At 53.0% G+C, this 21,145-nt stretch overlaps 1 protein-coding gene across 3 annotated transcripts in view; it reads left to right on the plus strand.

Annotated features, from left to right (window-relative positions):
• The window catches only part of GLI2 (GLI family zinc finger 2), a 279,782-nt gene that overhangs the window by 242,694 nt on the left and 15,943 nt on the right, over positions 1-21,145 (plus strand). For all 3 annotated transcript variants that reach the window (XM_057505714.1, XM_057505713.1, XM_036932168.2), the window contains 6 exons: positions 791-993; positions 4,443-4,628; positions 14,871-15,072; positions 16,051-16,264; positions 17,351-17,473; positions 20,575-20,709. In XM_057505714.1, coding sequence (XP_057361697.1) covers positions 791-993; positions 4,443-4,628; positions 14,871-15,072; positions 16,051-16,264; positions 17,351-17,473; positions 20,575-20,709 — 1,063 coding nt within the window. The remainder of the gene's footprint in view (positions 1-790; positions 994-4,442; positions 4,629-14,870; positions 15,073-16,050; positions 16,265-17,350; positions 17,474-20,574; positions 20,710-21,145) is intronic.

A 21,145-nucleotide genomic window follows, 5' to 3' on the forward strand; every position in this document is an offset into this window, starting at 1 on the left:
ACTTTGCTTTTCAGCCCCTCTAATCTCCAGAGCACCATGCAGTGTGGGTCTGTGCTCCCAGGGTAGATTTCTAGGACTGGGTATTTAGCAGTCCTGTGCTTCCACTCCCTCCCCACTCTGATTCTTTTCCTCCCGCTGGTGAGCTGGGGTGGGGGGAGTGCTCGTGTCCCACCAGGTCATGGCTTTTTACCTTACCCTTTTCTGTGAGATGTAGATTTCTCCCAGATATAGACTGGCTGGAGTACTGTTATTTCTGGTCACTCTTTTAGGAATAGTTGTATTTGCTGTATTTTCAAAATATATGTGGTTTTGAGAGGATTTCTGCCACACTACTCATGCTGCCATCTTTCCTCTGATTCTGGTGTTAGCATTTTTGTGTTCTGTTTCTCATACATGTTTGCAGAAGGTGTGCATTTGTTCACTTAACAGAGGTTTATTTGTTATTTCTATGCATCCATCCCTGAGCAGGCATTGGAGAAGCAATGGTGACAGGTCACATGTGTGTGGCTCTTGGAGCCCATGGTCCAGCAAATCCAATCACATGTGCGGAGAATTCCATCACCAACACCAGAGTGACCAGTGTGCAGTTGTGCCAGCATGAAGGAGCTTTCAACCTGCACTCTCTGCCTGATGTAGGAGGGTTCAGACTACATGAAGGGTGACCCAGGGGTGTTGGCACATATAATAAAAAGTACTGGTTGCATGTTTGGTTCTGCTGCTTGGCAGGGTTCCCTGCGTGTCCTCCTGAGGCATGCCATGCCTTCTTAGAATGCTCCCTTTTTCTCTGCAGGCCTCCTGCTCTGAGTGGCAGCCCTGTCATCTCCGACATCTCATTGATCCGGCTATCCCCACACCCCATTGGCCCGGGGGAGTCCCCCTTCAACGCTGCCCACCCATACGTGAGCCCCCACATGGAGCATTACCTCCGTGCTGTGCACGGCAGCCCCACACTCCCCACGATCTCTGCAGCCAGAGGCCTCAGCCCTGCTGATGGTGAGTAGGGCCTGGGGCTTTGGGGTGCCAGGCCACTAACACTAACACTGCTGATTCCCCAGCTTCAGTCCCCATAGATAGAGAGCAGTCTGGCATTCCTCCCTGCTACCCCTGAACAACAGGTTTTTAAATAAATGAATGGTGAAGGCCAAGAGAAGTTGGGGTCCATTGGCTTTTGTGCTCATTAAAGAGCTGCTTATAAATACCCTTTTGCATGCAGATTATATAATAATAATGGTAGGGTTTGTTCACATAGGTCCTATCGTAGGTGAGAATTATTTGATTGCAATAAACCAAAATCTACAGAGGCTGGGGTCCAGTAAAGTGGTGTTATATCAGGCGATCTCACAGGCCCCCAGAGCAGAAGGAAGGCAGAGCAGGTTGGTTTCTGCCTGTATCCCTGATCTATGTGCCCCTTGCATGTCAATAGGCCTCCAAATGGTACCCTGGCCCTAAGGTTCCATGAATGAGCACCAGTGGCTTTGTGTCTTTCAGGTGAGATGCTTGGGAGAGAATTGATTGGCCCAGCTCAGAGATCAGATGGCCACCTCCACCCAATTCTTTAGAGACAGAAAAGGGCAGGGTTACATGGTACAAATATGATTTTCAGGTCTAAAATGTTATACTTCTAGCCTATGCCCACCACTGATATGTACATGCAAACACATACATGCACACACACACTCACACTGGACAGTAGTAAGCCTGTTTGGAAGCTGGCTCCACCCATGCTGTCTTCCTGAGGAGTGCCCCACCCCACCCCTAGCACAGAGTAGGCATCATCCATGCCTCATGCTGCCCCACAGTGCCTGTTAGCCACTTATTGCTGCCATCTTCAAAAACAGCCAGGTGGCATCTTCTCAAAATATGCCTACCAAATCCTTCCCACTCAGTCTAGAGCCTCCTCCAGGCTGGAGGATGTATACAACATGCACTCATGAGCCCACAGCAGATGCTATAGTAACATGGTCCCAGTGGGCCCTGCATCTCACCGTCCATCCTTACCAAAGGGAATAGATCCTTTCCCAGTTCATGGATGTGACTGGGAGCTGAAGCTTACGCCTGGATCTGAGAAGTCCCAGGCTGGGGTTTCACAATGTGAAGAATTCTGGCTTCCAATGTACAGAAAGGCTCTCTTCCAGGCTGTGCAGTTTGCACGTTGCCTGATCTTCACCAAAAAGAAACCAGGCAAGGTGAACAGATGCAGCCATGGGACATGAAAATGGCTAGCCCTTCAGGTTGGAACCCAGCCTTGAACTCTGTGTGGGTCCCCTGCATGGCCTTGACCTACTCCTGGAAAGTGGGTCTGTGCTTCACCACATAGCTCCTAACGACCTGGCCATCAATGGGCTGACCTAGAGCATGAGGAAGTGGGCTAGTTCCCAAATGCTGCCCTGGCCTTGACTTTCTCATGTGGTGTACTGGGCTGAATGATGCCCCCACAAGATGTGTTCACTTCCTAATCCTGGAAGCTGAGAGGTGTCTCATTTGGAAAAATGACCTTTGCATATGTGATTAAGTTGGGAATTTTGAGTTGAGGAGATCATCCTGGGTCACCCACGTGGGCCTTAAGTCCAATGAGAAGTAAATGTCCTTACAAAAGATGTACACATGGGAGAACAAGGCACAGATGGGTGTGAGGGGCCCTAAGCTGAGGAAGCTGGTGACCCCCGAGAGCTGGAGGAAGCAAGGAACAGGTTCTCCCCTGATGCTTCTGGAGGCAGTGTGGCCCCGCCAACATTGTGATTTCAGATTTTTGGCCTCCATAACTGTGAAAGAATAAAATTCTATTGTTTTACAGCAGTCAGCACCAGGTCTGTACTAACTTGTTACAGCAGCCCTCAGAAACTAATAAACAGAGTAACACATTTACTGGGGAGGATGCAGAGCCTATCAGTTCTGCTGAGGCCTGGGTTAGAGAGGGCCCTGAGAGGGGTCTGGGAGGGACAAGGAACATAGTGCCCTCTTGGAGATTTGGGGAATCAAGGGCAGTGTAGTCTTGGCTGACAGCAGTGTAGCCTATGGAAAGCTAAATGGGGAGACAGGGCTGCCCTTGAAAGAGAGATTTTCAACTGATGGAACATTGATTTGTTTTTGCCTGATTTTCATGTAATCACACTCCTATCACACCCACTTTTTGCAACCCCAGGGTCCTGAGACAGCAGGAGGTGTTTGGCACCAGAGGGTCTGATTTGCATGGCCCTGACTCTTGTTAGGGCTGGGCCAGATACCCTGAGTCCTTGTTGGCCCTGGACCAAGCCTCTGAGTGAGTAGAGACAGCAGGTGGGCTCACACAGCAGCTGGCCAGCCCCAGTGGCTGCCCTCATGAGGCCCAGGAAGTTCATCAGCAGTGTCTGCCAGACTGCATGTGCTGAGGATAAATGTGTACTCTGGGAAGACTTCTGGGATGAGTGGACAGGCAAACAGGAGGAGGGGATGGTGTTTTAGGCATGCACAGGACAGGCAGAGGCTGCAGCTAGGACTCTTTAGAGGATACAGCAGGAGAGAGTGAGGAGGAGGAGGAAGTGGAGGAGGCCAGCTGCTCCTTGGACTGGCTGCTTCTCTGCCTGCTGCATGTGAGTCCTCCTTTGGTGTTTGCCAAGACTAATAGCAGAGAGGCCTCTAAGTTCCAAACTCCCTGCTCTGTGACCCTGGGCAAGAGCTTTAACTCTCTCAGTGCCAGTCTTTCTCTGCTGGGGGATGGTAATGGTTCCCCTTGGCTCAGTGAAATTAAAGGGTGATAGGACTCCCTCAGTGCTGTGCCTGCACAGACCCAATGGGGCCCAGCACAACACTGACTGTTACTACCAGTTTTAATAGTAATTTGAGTGGTGGTGTCATTACCCCCATTTGACAGATGGAAAACTGAGCCAGCTCAGACAGGTGGTACCTTCCCAATTTTGCACACCTGGGAAAAGCCAGGACTCCCAATAGGTAGGTTTGTTCTTTCCTCAGGAAATTCTGCATTTTGCCCTTCCTGCCTCTGTGCTAATTCCCAGCAGGGCTGAATATAGGGCTGGAAGCAGATGCCCCAGGATTGCAGCTACAGACAGGGGAGGAGCTTTATCCTGCCTGTGATCTTGCCTTTAGTGCTAAGGCAGGCTGGCCCTGCCCTGCTGTTTAGCCACCATGGTATCTTCATTTGCATCTTCCTTTTCCTTTGGAGACTCTGTTGAGCCAGGACCCTGTAGGCCTGGAGCTCTGGGTTCTGTGGGGCCTGGTGAAGTTGGGGGGTTGGGGGTGCAGTTGTTTACAGCTTTGAGGAAATGGAGGAATGCAAAGGCCAGGATCTGTCTGCTCCAGCGTGGTGGGGTGGGGAGCAGGGTCAGGGATGGCAGGGGCCTGGGACTTAAAGGCACTGAGGAGGCCCCTCAGGGCAGGTATATGTTTCTCTTCTTTTTTACCAGATTCTGACAGCTTCCTTCTGTCTCCCTCTTTCCTGCCCACAGTAGCCCACGAGCACCTTAAGGAGAGGGGACTGTTTGGCCTCCCACCTCCAGGCACCAACCCCTCAGACTATTACCACCAGATGACCCTCATGGCAGGCCACCCCACACCATACGGGGACCTGCTGATGCAGAGTGGGGGTCCTGCTGGTGCACCCCATCTCCACGACTACCTCAATCCAGTGGATGGTGAGTGCTGGGCCCAGGTGGGGGACAAGAAGGGGGTGCTGACAGACACCCCTGTGGCTGAGGAGTGCGCTTGCTGCCCCTTCTAGGGTGAGGAGCTCTCAAGAGGGGTCTGGGATGTACCCCAATCCCTGCCACGACTGCTGTCCACAGGAAGCTGAGTCTCAACAACACACACAAATATTTAAGCAAGTCACCACAGGCCACGAAGTGTTTTAGAAATTGCAAACACCTAGGGAACAAAACACACTCATCTCTGCCTTCATGGAACTTCCAGCATGGTGGGAAGAGACAGTCAAAGCCAGGAACAGCATCAGGAGCCCCGGGTAGAATGGGGGCATGATTCTGAATGAGGAAATGGAGAAGTCCCCACTGGGAAGATGATAACACAAGCAAAGAATTGAAAGAGGGAGAGTGATCCTGGCACGGGGAAACAGCAAGTGCACAGGGCCTGAGGCAGCAAGTGCCTGTTGAGCTCAGAAAAATCCAGCAGGCACGCAGTGATGAGGGGCAGGAGCAGAGCAGGGCCAGAGTTCCAGGCCTGGTAAGAATTTGGCTTTCATGCAGAGTGAGATGGGGCCCTTGGAGGTGATTGGACAGAGTAATAAGATCTGACTCATGTTTAAAAGGAATCCTATTTTGGCCACTGATCTGAGAATAGATTTAGGGGCAAGGTGGAAGCAGGTTGGGTGTGGGGAGGTCCAGTTTGTAGAGGTGGAGAGAAGTGGTCATGTTTCAGATAGATTTTGAAGGTAGAGCCACAAGATTTGTTCCCAGATCAGATGTTGAGTTAGGGAGAAAGAAGGGCATCGAGGACAACAGGGATTTGGGCCTGAGTACTTAAGGACGGACTATTAGTAATTGTGTTGGGAGGCCTTAGGCGGAACATGAATGGCAGGGCAGGAGATCAAGTGTTTTGGGTAGATGTTCTTGGTGCCCATTAGATACCAAGTTCTTCCCTCCCACCAGTGCTGTCCTCCAGCTGCCTTCACAGGGGTGCCTGTCTGTGAGTCCCTGGTTCAGCATGAGCCCCTGTTGTTGGGGGAAGGGAAGGCTGAGTGCCCCCAGTCAACACTACTATACCTGCTGGTCCTGGAGCCCAGCCTAGGGCAATCCAGGGATCCAGGCCAGGTGGTGGAGCTGAAAGCCACAGCCAGGGGCGAGCAGGTAACCCTTGCAAGTTCATTCTCCTCAAGCCCTGCCTGGGTGGCTTTTTCGCTCCCTGATGGCAGGGAGCAGTCAGGCCTACAGGGAGACCTACCCAACAAAGACAGCATGGTGCCCAGGCTGTAGGCAGTCCTATAGGGCCAGGCAGGGCTGAAAGACCAGAGTGGGCCCCTGCACCCCTCAGCCCCTCCTGTGCCCCCAGTACTCTGCCCTGGGCTTTGTGTTCACACTAGGCACTACAACTCTATCTTTCTAGCTGCAGCAAAGCTTCCAAAGACCTGGCTGAGGTCTCATCTCCTCCAGGAAGTCTCTCTGGATGCCTGTGGTTCCTGAGGCCCTCTGAGCATCCCCTGTCACCCAGAAGAGGGCACTGCAGTCCTTCCAATGCCAGCTCTCATGGGTATTGTCCCAGAATCTGATCTGTCTGTGCCACCCCCAAGCTCCCCCAGGATGGGGTTAGTCCAGGGTGTGAAGCTTGTGTACAGGGTATGCGGTGAAGCCCCCTGAGCACACAGATCCACGTGCTGGCCTCTTTCTGTCTCTGAACTTCCCTATGGGCACTCCCCATAGGCAGCAGGGAGGCATAAATGAGATTGTGTATCCTTGCCACTTGTCAGAATTAGAACCCAAACAGCAACAGTGACACATACGTAAGGGGCGGCGGTTCATATAGCCACCTCCAAGTGGGACCTGCTTTCCAAGGAGGCCTCAAGGTGGGTGGCACAAAGAAGCCACGGCCCAAGGGTCTGATCAGGCAGGTGTCCCAGGAGGGCAGGAGGGGTCACGTCGGCAAACGTAAGTGCCCACTGTGCACACATGAGGAATCAGAATGACAGCTGCCTCGGCCTTTACTCACATCCTCCCGTGACCCCCTCAGCCCTCTTCCTAGGGCTTGAATTACTATCCCTACCTCAAGATGAGAAAACTGGGGCTCCAACATCAAGTGATCTGCTCAGTTCATAAGTCAAGGTTCCAGGCCCTGCTCTGTCATCATCATCGGCTCTTCCTTGAGCACATCACCTCCAGGCAGCACAGCCCATCTGCCAGCCCTGTGAGCCTTGGCCTCAGAGAGGGCCTGTCAGCTTGATGTGTTCCAGCTCAGCTCAGAGTGGTTGGGCTGGTGGGTGGAGGGCATGCTTGCAGGGCAGGCAGCAAGAAGAGAGTTTGTACAGTGAGCTGCGAGCAGGTCTCAGCCAGCTCTACCTGTGTGTTTCTTGCTGTGACAGCTGACCTGGCAGTGATGTGGCACTGAATGGGTCTGGACAGTGATTCCCAGACCCGTATGTCACATGGACTGAACACACTGAATGAGATCACATGTGCAAACTTAGCTCAGTGCTTGGCATACAGTAGGTGTTCAGGTAATGCTAGTTCCAATCTCTTTCCACCAGTATGCTTTCCCCTCTTTCAAATCTACCACCTCCTCTAAACTGTTGGCACAGGTGTCTACCCCATGCTTGAGCCCAGTGCCACAAGGCCTCTTGGACACCCTTTCCTTGGCCCCACCACATCCACCCATCCATCCCATCCCACAAGCCTGCCAAGTCTGACTTGAACTTTCCTGGCCATCCAGTTGTTTGTGCCCCTCCCAGCACTGCCTCTCAGCTCAGGCTCGCTCACCCCAGTGCTGCCTCACACTGATCTTTTATCCCCTCAGCCATTCCGTGGGCAGCCCAATGGTTCCCATGGCCCTCAGGGTAAAAGCCACCCTATCACAGGGCTCAGCTGCCTTCCCGCCAGCCTTCTTTCCCCACTTGCACTGTGCTCCTGCCACCCTGTGGCACCACCAGCTCCCAGATGACTCCAAAGCTCCTGCCTGTGCTGCCATGGCTGGCAGGCTCTCCAAGCTCAGGGCCACACCATGGCCAGCACCAGGATCCGGAGGCCCTTCTAGACACCACCCGAATCCAGTCTGAGCCCAGCCGCATCAGCTCTTGTTGGGGTCCTGCACCTCCCTCCATGCCTGCCCACCTGCCAGAAGCACTCACACCATAACTGGCTGGTGTATTAACAGACGGGTGCGCCTGGCAGGTCTGGGAGCATGGCTGCCAAGCAGTAGGGCTCTGTTTGTGGGGTGAGTGAGTGACAGTCACAAAAGAACCTGGGACAGAAAGATGCAAATGAATTAGGGAAGAAACTGTGCTGGGCAGGCAGCTGTGGGCTTGAGAAGGCTGGGAGCAGGTGGCTTTGCCCTGCAGGCCTCAGCCTTTAGCGGAGTCTGGGGCCTGAGCGTCCATAACTGGGGAGGTGAGAGGGCTGAGGAGGGAAGCTCACCAGCGGGCGTGAGAGTGATCTTCAGTGTTTGTCATTACTTAATACGTTTTTTTCAAACCAGTTTAAACTAGAACCAGAAACTTCACTTTGGCTTTTTTAAATGTTTCAGGCATTTCTTTCAGCCCCGACGCCTACATGGATGTGTTGATCACCCATGTCCCTAAGGGGCTCTGAGGCTCATAGCCCAGGCCTGTGCCCAGCTGTGCCCACACTCGCCTCTGGGGTGTCCCCAGCCCCGCCCACCTGTGAGCCACGAGAGCCAGGAAAGCCCACCAGCTCCAGTGTTTGGCTAGTCCAGCTGCACGGGTCTGGTGAGAGCCCCTCCTGGGAAGCCCTCGTCCACCCTGTGGAGGTGTTAGTGTATCTTCCCGACAAGTTTGTTTTTGCTCAGACTCACAGAGAAAACTGTGCCCTGGGCGTGCCCACACCCCTCAGGAGACCACCTGTGGAAAGGGCCTGAGACTCTCTGAGGACATGTGTGCTCATGTTAGGAAGTCCCCATAAACACGACCACAACCTGTAAACTCATGCAGATGCAGGGGACCTGGGAAGCTTGTGGGAAGCTGGGGAGACTGTGCCTTCCCTGTCTGTGTGCTTGCATGTATATGTGTCTCATATTCTCTCATTGATTCTGGGGGTATTTACTGAACGTTTCCTGTGTGCCAGGCACAGCCCTGGTTGCTAGGGACACGGCAGTGCCCAGCATGCTGGGTCCTGTCCTTGGGTGCTTACCTCCTGTGGGGCTGTGGTGTGGGCTCCTCAGCAGGACAAATACCTGTCCTGAGGCCACCCCACCCACCTCAGGCTCCTTTCTCAGTTCCGTCATGCATGCTCCAAGAGGAAGCAGGATTGTAGAGGAGAAAACTTTCCAGAGGCTTTCAACATGGAGCTGGGGCCTGGAGACCAGGTCTGCTGGACTGTGAAGTGCTCGGGGTGGGTGGGTGTGCGGGAAGCTCACCTGGGTCCTCATCCAGTAGAGCAGCATCCCCAGCTCAATCACTGGCAAATCACCATCACAAATTTTACTTCAGCCAAGGGACACCAACATGATTATTAAGTTAATGTTGTATTTTTAACAAACTCCCCTTTGGGGTTAAAAAAATAGATCTTAAAATAGAGCTTTGTATTTTTTTCTGAATTGGGAAACCTGATAATATCTGAGGAAGGTGTCCCTATCAGTCTCCATCAAGCCTAAAGTAATCTTGTTTGAGTCAAGTATACATCCTATGTTGGGGAAAGCACCACAGTGGCGGAGGAGAGGCTGGAAGGCAGAGGGGCCTCTGATGAGTTCTTACGGAGTTGAAAATCGCAGCCCTGTGCTGCTCCCAGGGCACAGGGCCAGCCGTGGGCAGGGCAAAGCGCCTGCCCCTGAAAGCCCCCCCTCCCTCGAGCTTCTTGGCCTACTGCAGCCCACAAAGCCCACTGCCTCTTGCTCAGGGAGGCTGATTCATAGCAGGAAGAGTGAGGAGTGAGGCTGCAATGGAAGGTAATAGACACCCAGTCAGGTAATCCAAGGCCATCTTTCTGCCTAGCGGCTCTCTGGAGAGCAGGGAATTCACTGGTTGTCACCAGGGCCCTAAAACGGAATTTTCCTGTGTTATGCTGTTGAATATCAGTGATTTAACAGCAGCATGGCCACAGCCACAACTGCAACTCCCCCACTCCTACCACATTGAGAAGATTGAAATGTTTCCGATTGAAATGTTGTCTGTTTACAGCCCATATTTCCTCCAAGCTGTATATTTTATTGTCATATTGACACTAATTTGACTCAGATATCACCTCCGTTCTGACGCCTGTTGTTTATGCTGCCTGCAGGTCCAGGGGGGTTTTCAGAAACCAATTACATTGATCACACCACAGAGAGGCAGGAGGAGCTGCTGGAGGGGTTGCTGGAGGCCCCAGTGGGCAGGGAGTCCATACCTGGACTGCATGCAGGAGGGAGGCAGAGACCAGGCCCCAGGTTCTTGAAGGGCACAGCTCTGTGTGCAGGCATGGGCTAAATAGTGTATTATGTGGGCCATCTGGTAAACCAGCACAAAGAGTCATGAGACAAGCATTATGAAGTCACTTTACAGGAGAGGAACCTGAGGCCTGCAGTCTAAGTGTCTTTGTCTATATCACAGAACTAGGAAACTGCTGGTCCTAGGAAAGGTCCTCGAGCTGAATTTCCTTAGAGCATCTCTTCAGAGGGAACTGCATGTTTCTGGGTAGGGGGTTGGGCTCTTCAGGAATGCCTCCTAAGCACTGAGGATTCAGAGCCCACCAGCCCAGACACAGGGAAGGCATATCCCAGCCCATGATAAGGGTGGCACCTGGCGTATGGTGCTGGGACTCAGCTCTCTTGGCTGGTGGTACCACTTTTGTCCTGCCTAGGTCCCGTGGAACTGGGCTCCGTGTCCTTCCTGCTGCCCTCAGCCCAGGTTGCTGGGTCTGCAGGAGGTCTGCCCAGAGCCACGGGTGATATGCTGGCCACTAGACCATAGCACCCCTGGGATGGGTGCCGCTGGCCCATTTTCGGGTGAAGGATCAGCTCAGAGAGGTTCAGTGGCTCACCCAAAGCCACCCAGTTCAGAGCAGCCAAGTAGGGTCTGCTTGAGTCCAGGGCCCATTCTCACATCTGCTGCTCTTCCTGGCTGCCCTGGGAAAGCAACGATGCCCTTAAGTACTCTGGGTACCTAGGGTAGTCCCATTTTGGGAGTGCCTAGCAAATCTGGAATTCTTGGACAGTGAGCTCAAGGGGGCAGGGCCAGGGGTCCTCCTCACCTGCTGTCCCAACAGTGTCCAGCTCAGTGCCTGGCATACTGTCAGTACTGCACAAGTGTCTGATAGGTGAATGAGGCAACACATGAATGAGCAAAAGAAAGAGCCAGTGGATGAAACAGTGCAGATGCAAGGGTGACAGCCCTGGGAAACACCAGCCATCCGCCCAGGTGAGGCAGGCGGGTGACTGGTCACTTGGCGGCTGCGGAAACCAGAACAGGCTCATCTATAGATGAATCGAGACAACGGCTCTGCCAGTGCCCAGTCATAAATCACAGAAGAAGCCACGGGAAATGAGTGCCAGCCTTTTCTTTCTATGTAGTAATTTATCAAGGGAAGAGGCATATTAATACATATTTCCCTTGGGGGCGGGAATAACAGAGATGAATATCACTGTCAGATTTGGCCTGTTTCCTCTTGTTAGGGGTACACAAAAAGGTGGGAATCCAAGTATTAGCAGCAAAATCTTTTTTTAAAATGTATTATAAGGCTGTATATATTTCCTACTTTACATGATGTTAGATCTGTTTTGCCCCTTATATTTCGGCTATTTGCCACTCAGTTTGTAAGTAACCAGAGACTTTGGAAAGAGCCACTTTTGTGTCTTACTTTGAGTTTCCTTCAAAGCAAGGATTGACCAGGAGTGAACTCAGTGACTAAGAGCTCAGAAACTTAGAAGGCTGTCTGAATGAGCAGACATCTGGGTGGACATCTGGGTGACAGATGAGCTGTTGTGGGGCACAGTCATCTTTCCTAGACTTGCTGTCTTTACCCCAATATTAGCTCTAGTCTTACCCTGCCCATCGAAACAGACCTCTTAACCCCTAAAGAGCCTGTATCAATTTGCAGTTCCATCTTGGAAAGGTTGCTAAGTTTTTGGCACTGCAGTGCTGCCCGTGTGTCCTCGTGACAACCCTACCCTGCCAAGGTGCCCTGCCCCCAGCGTACAGATGGGCAAAGAGAGGCTCAGGGGGCCAAGCAATGTGCTCCAAGGCGCCGGGTGTCAGATTTGGTGTGGCTGGCCAGTGCAGGCCATGTGTCCCCACCTGGTACGTGTGTAGGCTTGTCCACCCTAGCCCCCACCCCTCCAATGGACTCCCCCCACCAGGAGCCTCTCCTCCCGACCCTGGGCAGAGGCAGTGTGGTGGGCGGTATGGGTGGCCATAAATCTGCCTTCCAATCAGTTTCTGTATTTACCCTGGCTGGGAGGCCTCGAGCAAACTACCTGTTTTGTCACTTGTAAAATGGGAATAACAGTTGCCCCTTCCTTCTATGGCAGTCAGGAGGCTGCAATTACTTAATACTTAAAGTACTTAGAACAGCACCTCACGCCCACCAAACATTCGGTAGATGCCGACCTTCCATGCTCAGATTCTGCTCATCGCAGCGCCAGTGCCAACGGCTCAGCATTTACCCTCTCCCACTTTCGGCTCATCACTGAGCCCGATTTGAGAGTTGGGATACAATAGAGACAGGGAAGGACCTGAGCCCCCTAGTTCATGAAGGTAGGACAGGCAGAAACCATCAGCACAGATAGATGCAAACTTGCCAATGTAGCACCTGTTTGGAGAGAGGACCAGGGGACCTGTCCAGCTAGAGGCAGTTGGGATGGTTTCCCAGGAAAGCGATGAGCCAGCTGAGGTCTGACCACAGAGAGGAGGAAACAACATTGCAGGCAGAGACAGCTGCATGTGCAAATGCCCCGTGCAGGCCAGGTGACATGAGTAGGGGGCACCCACAGAGCCACCATGAAAGCCACACTGAGGACTTAGGCCTTTTTCCTAATAAAGCAGTGGGGAGCTTTGGAAAAGTTTGGAAAGGGGGTGGGGGACAGAAACATGATTGATTGGCACATTGAAAAGCTCTCTCTCTGGCTGCAATGAGGAATGTGGATTGGGTAGCAATTAGGTGAGGGCCAGGGGCAAACTGGGCAAGTGGTGGGCAGGGTGGGGCTGGGCTGAGCTACTGGAGGTTGGGAGAAAGGGGATCTATAGAAGGCTTCAGGGCAGACTCAGCTGTGAAGGAGTGAGGAGGGGGAGGCCTCTGGCCAACTCCTAGGTTTCTGCTCCGTCCACTGCCATGTGAGTGGTGGGCATTGGAAATGGGGCTGGGTTGGCTGGAATGGAACTCAGACAGACCCTGAGGCCTCCTCTGTCCCCTCCACAGCCTCAGGGAGGTGTTCCTCCCAGTGGCCCAGCAGTACAGGGGCTTCCCAGGGCTTCCCATGTTTGCTGCCAAGAATGAGGGGTTCTCGGGAGGCCAGGGCATGGTTGTGCCCAGGGCCCAGCAGTGAGGTGGTAGGCTGGGGACTCAGTGAGGCTTCATCATCAATTGGTTGGGGTGGGCTCTGTTCCCTCACCCAGGCTGATTCTGTCTGGATCCTTCTCAGGGGCCTGGCAGGTACTGGGGATGGGGGCTCAGAGATTCACAGGCCCTCATCCCTGCCCTCAGTGCCCCCGCAGTTGTGGACATGAGACACCAACACACCAACCCTGCAGTCTGAGAAAGCAAAAGGGAGGAAGCTGGGCGTGTGAGCCCAGGAGCAGCTGAGCATGGGCATGGAGGTAGGCTGGGCCAGGCAGTGTGTAGCAGATGGGGCCGCTGAAGAAGGAAAGGGGACGGGAGCCAGTGGGTACAGGAAAAGGCTCCTCCATGCAGGTATCCTCAAGTGCAGGGCATGGCTGCCTTAAAGGGCCCCCACTGTGCGCCAGATGCTTCTCATGCAGCATCTAATTAACTCCTCACTACAGTCCTGGAGGTCATTGGCACTAGTAGACCCTTTTACAAAGAGAAATCTGGTGCTCAGGGAAAGTGTGGACAGGGCGGAAACCTTGGAGTGTGGAGTGTCATTCAACGAGGTTGTCAGGCCATTTCTAGGCCACTATCTGTCCAGAGGAGAGACCCAGAGCACTGATGGGGGATGAGGGGGGTAAGGGGGAGCAATCGGAGCCATAGCAGGGGAGCCTGTGGCCCCAGGGTTCAGATCATGGGCAGGCCCTCTTCCTTTCCTGCAGTTATGTATGGGTGAGAGCTGAGAGCATATGCAAGGGGTGGTCAGGTAGGGCAGGGATATGTGTGTGTGTAGTGTGTACGCACATGGGTGTTTACTCAAGCCTCAGGCAGCTCCGGAACTGAAGGTCCTTGGTGTTCGAGTTGCCAGGCTGCTTCTTGTTGCTGTTCCCACATCCTCTCCACCCCATTGGCTGCCTATCCAGCAAACCCCAGAGAACGAGCCACATGCCCAGGCATCATGCTAGGAGATTGGGGGCAGCCATCCACACCTGTGCTTAGCAAATGCCCTATCAGGGGCATTTTAGAGCAATCTAGTTGCAACATGATCCATCACCTTGGAACACATAACTCCTTTCACTCCCTTCCCATGGAATAGTTACCCAGGGAAATTCTCCACTGCAATAAAAAAAAAGAGCCAGTTACTACCATGCACAACAGCATGGAGAAATCTTACCAATTGATAATGCTGGGTGAAAGAAGCAGGGTAAGAAATTATTTTTAATTCCATTTACATAACAGGCAAATATTCAAAAATAGGCAACACTAAGCTGAATGTCAGAAGCCTGGGTAGTGGCTGACATTGGGGTGGACCTGGAAGGGCACTGGCTATGCCCTGTTTCTTGGCCTGGCGCTGGCCTCACAGGTGGGTTCACTTTGTGCAACACCACTGAGCTGTTCACTTGTGGTTTGTGCACTTTGCTGTCATGCCTTAAGCACTGCTGGATCCACCCTACTCTCTACATGCCTAATGGTGAAGGTGCTGACATATGTTCACTGGTCACAGTCACTCACTCAAGCACATAAACCCAGACCATGCCACGTGTGGATCAGACCCATTTTATAGATGAGCAAACTGAGTCTGAGGGAGGCTACTCCCCTTGCTTAAGAGTCTGCAGCTAGAATGTGGCACAAGTACAATTCCCATTAGACTGTTCTCAAAGGCTCTCTCATCACCCACCTACTAGTCTCCCTTCCCCCATTCCACCCCTGTACAAGCACGGTGATGCTGTGGTTTGGCTGTCCCTGCAGTGTCACGTTTCTCCAGCCCACGGGTGACACCACGCCTGAGCCGCAAGCGGGCACTGTCTATCTCCCCCCTCTCGGATGCCAGCCTTGACCTGCAGCGGATGATCCGGACATCGCCCAACTCGCTGGTGGCCTATATCAACAACTCCCGCAGCAGCTCAGCAGCCAGTGGCTCCTATGGGCACCTGTCAGCAGGCACCCTCAGGTAAGCCCAGCCTGCAAGCAGAGGGCAGAGAACTGGGAGCTGGGTTGGGGGCCAGGTGGTGAGGACCAAGGCTTTCAACATGAGGAGAAAGGCAGGACTTCATGCATTTGTGAATTTTTGTACTTGAAGCTTTTTCATGAATTCAAAACCAATAGTGATGAAATTGAAATAGGCCAACCTCTGAGTACACCTTCATTGTGCCCATTATTCACCCCCAAATACAATTCACAATTTCTGAGGTAAAAGGTAACACTTACCAGGCCTGTTGTGAAAAATTCAATCATGAAATCAAGGGTGGCTTTCCTAGTGTCTCAGCAGGTACCCTGGAGCTGCCGGGCCATTGACCAGCATTGGGGGCCACATGAGGTGTGACACTGAGTTGGGCTATGCCACATTTCTGGGCTGGCAGCAGGCTCCCGCTGTGCTCACAGCATGATACCCCCAAACCTCATTACCACCATGCGCCCTCATCCCCTCCATGCAGCCCTTGACTCAGACCAAGCCACCTTGGCTGGAACTCATGTCCTTCCCCTGACCCTCCTGAGAGAAACCAGGAGGTATTAGGAAAGCCAGGCAAGTTCCAGGGCATGCTTTCTGGACAAGGGGGCATTAGAACTGGCTTCAGGGGCTGAGCAGGCTTCAAATAGGCACCAGTGATGCAGAGGTGTGTTTCAGGCATCAGAGCAGTGAAGGGCCAGAGTATGGGGGTGAGATGGAGCCTGGCACTCTTGGGGGCCAACCTGCCGTGTGAAGGCTGCATCCAGGTGCAGCACATGGGTAAAGACTGAGATGGCAAGCAGCGAATGGAGAGCCACTACGGGTTCTTAAGCAAGGTAGAGCCTTGGTGATAGTGAGATGAGCAACATACCCACCCCAATCCCTGGGCAGCATCCTCTCTTCCCAAGAAGTGTCAACAGAGCCCCTGCCCACCCCAGACCCCCACCTCCATTCCGTTACCTTGTCGGCTCTTCTTCACAGCCCGGCCTTCACCTTCCCCCACCCAATCAACCCCGTGGCTTACCAGCAGATACTGAGCCAGCAGAGGGGCCTCGGCTCAGCTTTTGGACACACACCACCCCTGATCCAGCCCTCGCCCACCTTCCTGGCCCAACAGCCCATGGCCCTTGCCTCTATCAATGCCACACCCACCCAGCTCAGCAGCACCAGCAACTGTCTAAACGACACCAACCAGGTAGGTGGGTGCAGGGAGCAAGGGGTGGGCCACCAGGTACTTACCTGGACCCCAGGAGGGCTGATCACTGCCATCCGACACCAGGAACTGTGGGAGGCCTTAGGCACAGGTATGACTGGCGGGATGCCTCTGGGCAGAGGCCACATGATTGAAAGGGCTTCAGCTGGATGCCAGGTCAGGAAACTGGGGCTGGGTCCTGACACTACCTTCACTTTACTGTGGGCAAGTGCCCAGCCTCTCAGCTCTGCAGCTGCCCATACGATAAACATAGTGAGTAGGTGGAGAAACCCTAGAATTCAGAGTCTGGCACGATGCATGTACTCCATGCATAATATGTGAAGTGGATCGATTAATGAATAATAATTAATACTGTGGAGTTTAGTTTTAGAGCATGAGTTTATGAAAGACCATTTTATTTGACCTTTCCAAAAGGCCTTTGACATGATGGAGGAAAGCTAGTACAGTGGCTGGCACACAGTAGGTGCTGTTAATATTTGATGAATGGAGTTGTATTTGCAGATGGGACAATGGAGTTACAGAGGCAGTATCACAGAGTAGAAAGGACTCAGGTTTCAGAGTCAGCTAGACCGTATTTCAAACCCTGCCCTGCCTGAAAGCTCTTTCGGCCTGAGCTAACACATCTGCAGAGTGGGGCCTGCACCTAGGCTGGGTCACTGTACCTACGCATGCACTTGGGTGTGCATAAAGCCCCGAATAGACTTGGGTCCTGGTGAGCACTCACCATAATTCTTGAGGTGAAGCTGCTGCCCAGGTGGGTGGAGCCTGGCTGTGATCACACCCAGATGGGAAGACAGTACACCACAGTTTCAAGCAGCTCCCTTTCAGGACATCCTCCCTCTCCACCCTAGGGCTCCAGGCAGCTGTCAGCTTGTGTCACACCACCTGATCCTGCAGCCATGGCCCTGATGTGAGGACCTGGCTGGAAGACCAGCTTCTAAAACTTCTAACAGAAGTGTTGGCCCAGACGGTCTATGTGGGTAGGGACCCAGAAGTGAAGCCCCTCAGAATTGGGGGTGTCCCCACCGTATCCCCTGTGACAGGCTCCCCTGTGCATCTCTCCTTCAGAGCAAGCAGAGCAGTGAGTCAGCTGTGAGCAGCACCGTCAACCCCATCGTCATTCATAAGCGCAGCAAGGTCAAGACAGAGGCCGAAGGTGTGCAGCCAGCCTCCCAGCTGACCCTGACGCAGGTAACCTGCTGGCTGCCTGGCCATACTTGGGCTGGGACCAGGCCTCATCTTCTCTGGGTCAGCTGACTAGTGACAGTAACCCTGCTGGGGAACGGATGAACTGACGGCCGCTGGGATGCAGGAATGAGAGGATGAGTGAACCATAGAGGGTGGGGTGGGTGCACCTTGAGCTGGGTTGCCAGAGCTGTGTCCCCAATACCTACCAGGACATGCTCATCAAACGCATGCTGAATGAGTGACTGTCAGGCTCCAACCATCTCTCTACCACTCCTCACCCTCACGCAGCACAAGCCCCAGTTGAACTGGGTTGCTCCTGTCCCCTGAATGGCTCAGGCCCCTGTCCAGTTTCTCTCTCTACCTGAAATTCTGTCCCCAATCCCATCCCCTTCACTGCCACTTCAGCCTTTCCTGACCCTTCTGAAAAGCAGGGCTCACACATGCCCAGACACCTGCCCTAGCTTTGGGTCACTTCACAGCCTGTCCTGCACTCACTGTAAGCTTTGGAGAGGTGGCACTTGGCGAGAAGTGCCTGATTTGGCTCTACATCACTAGGGTTTGCACAGGGCTATAAATGCAGTGGCTGTGAAATAATATTTTCTAATGGCTCAGTGCACATTTGGGGAAGTGAGTGGCATGGTGAGTGGGGAGGGAGGAGAGGATGGTTCCTGGGGGAAGGTAGAGAATGGAGCAGCTCACCACCCAGGATGGGTCTACTGTGGGTCTGAGACCCTTGTGCCAGTCCCTTTGGAGATCCTGCCACTTGTTCCAACCCTCCAAGAAGGTAGGCATACAGTTCCAGCAGAGGCCTGTCATAGGAAGAGCTGGTGTGAGTGCTGACCTCACAGAAAAGCCTCACCCCTCAGATCTCTCAAGGTGACCTGGACTCCATCCATTATTATAGAATCACCAGCCTTGACACCAGGGATGATAGGAGCCTTCTGTCCCCATCTCCCCTGCCTCAGCCAGACCATCCTTTATCAAAACTGTAAACCATTGGGCCTGCTCTGGGCACTTAATTTTTATGAATTACTGGGTTCAGTTATTGTCAGGCTAACCGAGGGGTTGGTGACAAATTTTTCTACCCTAGTTGACACCAAAGCATCTCAGCATGATGCACGGTTTCCATGAGGCCTGCCGTCATTGTGCTGGAGGCATGAGAATATGGTGGGGTGGTTGCCCTGAGCACCTCAGAGTCCCCCGCCCTACCTTCTCCAATCCAGGGTGGTGGCACAAAGCCCTCTGTCCCTCCTTCCTGGCTCCACACTTGTGTCAGTGGAAGGAAAGCTGTTTATCATGAGGAGGTTGTCACTGTGTTACTCAGTATCCTGATTCAGTGGCCTGATATTTGCAAGGCGGTGGGCATGCTTTCCCTAGGCAGGAAATGCAGCATAATGAATCCCCTCTCTGCTCAAGCCCTCAAATCCTGGGCTAGGATGATGCCCAGCTCCACTGGAGACCTGAGCCCATCCACTGCCCTGGCACTGTCCTCTGCCCACATGTCAACCTGGTGCCTTCTTCAAGTCTTTGCAGTAAGCAGGGCATGCAGTTTATGGAAATAATAAGTCTATTTCCAGTTTGTCTGAAAGTGCAGAGCAGGCAGGAGGGCCAGCCCCACAGAGCCCCCCTTGCTGAAAACCTGGGGTCGAGGTATGGACTGGGTGCTGCTCATGGACTTGGTGCATTACCTGCCATTGTTTTCTTTTCCGGAACAAGTGCAGGGAGCAGCCAGGAGCCCCTCCTAGAAGAACCTTTGCATCCAGGGAAAGTTGGCTGGGGTGTGTCTGCCGCTGGCTGTGGGGAATTAGGAAGCCAATTCCCATGCACCTAGAAGCAGACTCGGCATTAGCAATGAGGCTGATGGGTTGCTGCGGTGTCTGCCTCACCAAGTCTCTGCAGCTTGTGGAGCTGTGGCTCGTAAGCATGGGGAGAGGTTCTCCCCCTTACCTGAGCTATAAATGTTTTCCCCAGAGGCTCTTTTGAAAGAAAACATTTCTGGTATTTTGCAGATGTTTGAAATTTAAAGCAAGTTGTTCTAACAGCTAACTCTGCTTGGCTGTTCTCTGAGCCTGCCCAACAGGGCCAGTAGAATCCTGGGGAGTCCAGACATCCTCTGGGGATCCTCACTGGGCCCTCCTCCCACCCTGCACATCTGTGCTTTTCCCATTGCCCCACCCTTGGAACCCCCCAGCCTGTCCTAGTGTCCCCTGCTCAGAGGCTGCCCCAGGCCAGCTCTGTGTCAACACCCACAGTTACCCTCAGTCTGTTGCTAGGTTGGGAGTCAGGGGCTTTGTTCTCCTTGAAAGGAATTTCAGGCACCTGTGATCAGGTGAAGACTTCTCCTAAGGGCCTTCCTTTGCTGCCTTGAAATGGGCACATGTGGGCCTTGTCATGACTGGGAGGCTTGAGTCCAGATCTAGGCTGCCACAATTCACTGTGCTCTGAGGAGAGCAGGTCAACCTCCTCCTGAACCTACATTTCCCAGCTGTTATGAGAATGCAAACACCCATATGTTAGGGCTATTGCCAGGAAGACAGATACGGAGAGAATGTGTGGAACACATTCCCTTGCTGAGGTCTTAGGGGTCTGTAGCACTGTCCTGGGTGTGAATCCGGTTGTATTGTGTGCCCCAGGGAGAAGGGGACAATGTGAGAGTGAGAGATGCATGCCGGGTTTCTCTTGCCTCCAGGGAAGACCAGAGCCCATACACACTAAACAAAAATGCCCCCCATCCTACAGGTCCCACCCCGGCTTCCCCAGAGGAAACCAAACCAAATTAGCAAAAGTTACTGCCCTTTCTCCTGCTTTCCTCACCATCCATGTCAGATGCCCCAGGATGTGACAGGGCACCTTGGTCATGACAAGCCAACCTTAGGCGGGAGGGGCCCCAGGACAGCTGTATGACAGGAGAGCGGTAGGTGGGAGCCAGCCAAGGAAAGGGACTAAGAAAGCTGATGAGCACATATATGTGCGTACACATGTGTGAGTTTGTGTCCATGCGTGTACCAGCCCAGGGGCCTTGACACAGACTGCCCAGAACTAATAGTGACCTCCCTCAGGGCCAAGTGGACATGGCTCACTGAATGTGCTCTGCACCTCCCCAGGAGCAGCTGGCTGACCTCAAAGAAGACCTGGACAAGGAGGACTGTAAGCAGGAGGCTGAGGTGATCATCTACGAGACCAACTGCCACTGGGAAGACTGCACCAAGGAGTACGACTCCCAGGAACAGCTGGTGCACGTAAGCCCCAAGCCTCAGCAGCCTGCCCACTGGGGCAGGGTCTTTCAGGCCTCTGCTGGAGAGAAGGGGCCTGAGCAGGAGATGCCAGGAAGTACCTGGGCCACATCCTCTGCAAGTGGGAGACATGATTTTGTATCCATGCCCTGCCTGTTCCTAAAAGGGGGCTTCCAATAATATGTAGCACATTAAAAGAAAAATAAGAAAATGAGAAAATTAAGGGGAAAGGAATAATAAAATGAAACCAGGAGTAGAGTTAGTATGAAAAACTAAGTGCTCTGAGCTGTAGTTCACATACAAATCTTTTCTTCTGAGCTTTCTAGCAGCCAGTGCAAAGAGGGAAGTAAGTTAAACCAGCAAGCATCCACAAACCTGACCCTGAAACCTGAAAAAAGTTTATCCCACAGAGGAAGGAGTTGGTTATTTCCTCTTAGAGACC

Source organism: Manis pentadactyla, chromosome 8 (genome assembly GCF_030020395.1).
Source record: "Manis pentadactyla isolate mManPen7 chromosome 8, mManPen7.hap1, whole genome shotgun sequence".
Classification (NCBI taxonomy): domain Eukaryota; kingdom Metazoa; phylum Chordata; class Mammalia; order Pholidota; family Manidae; genus Manis; species Manis pentadactyla.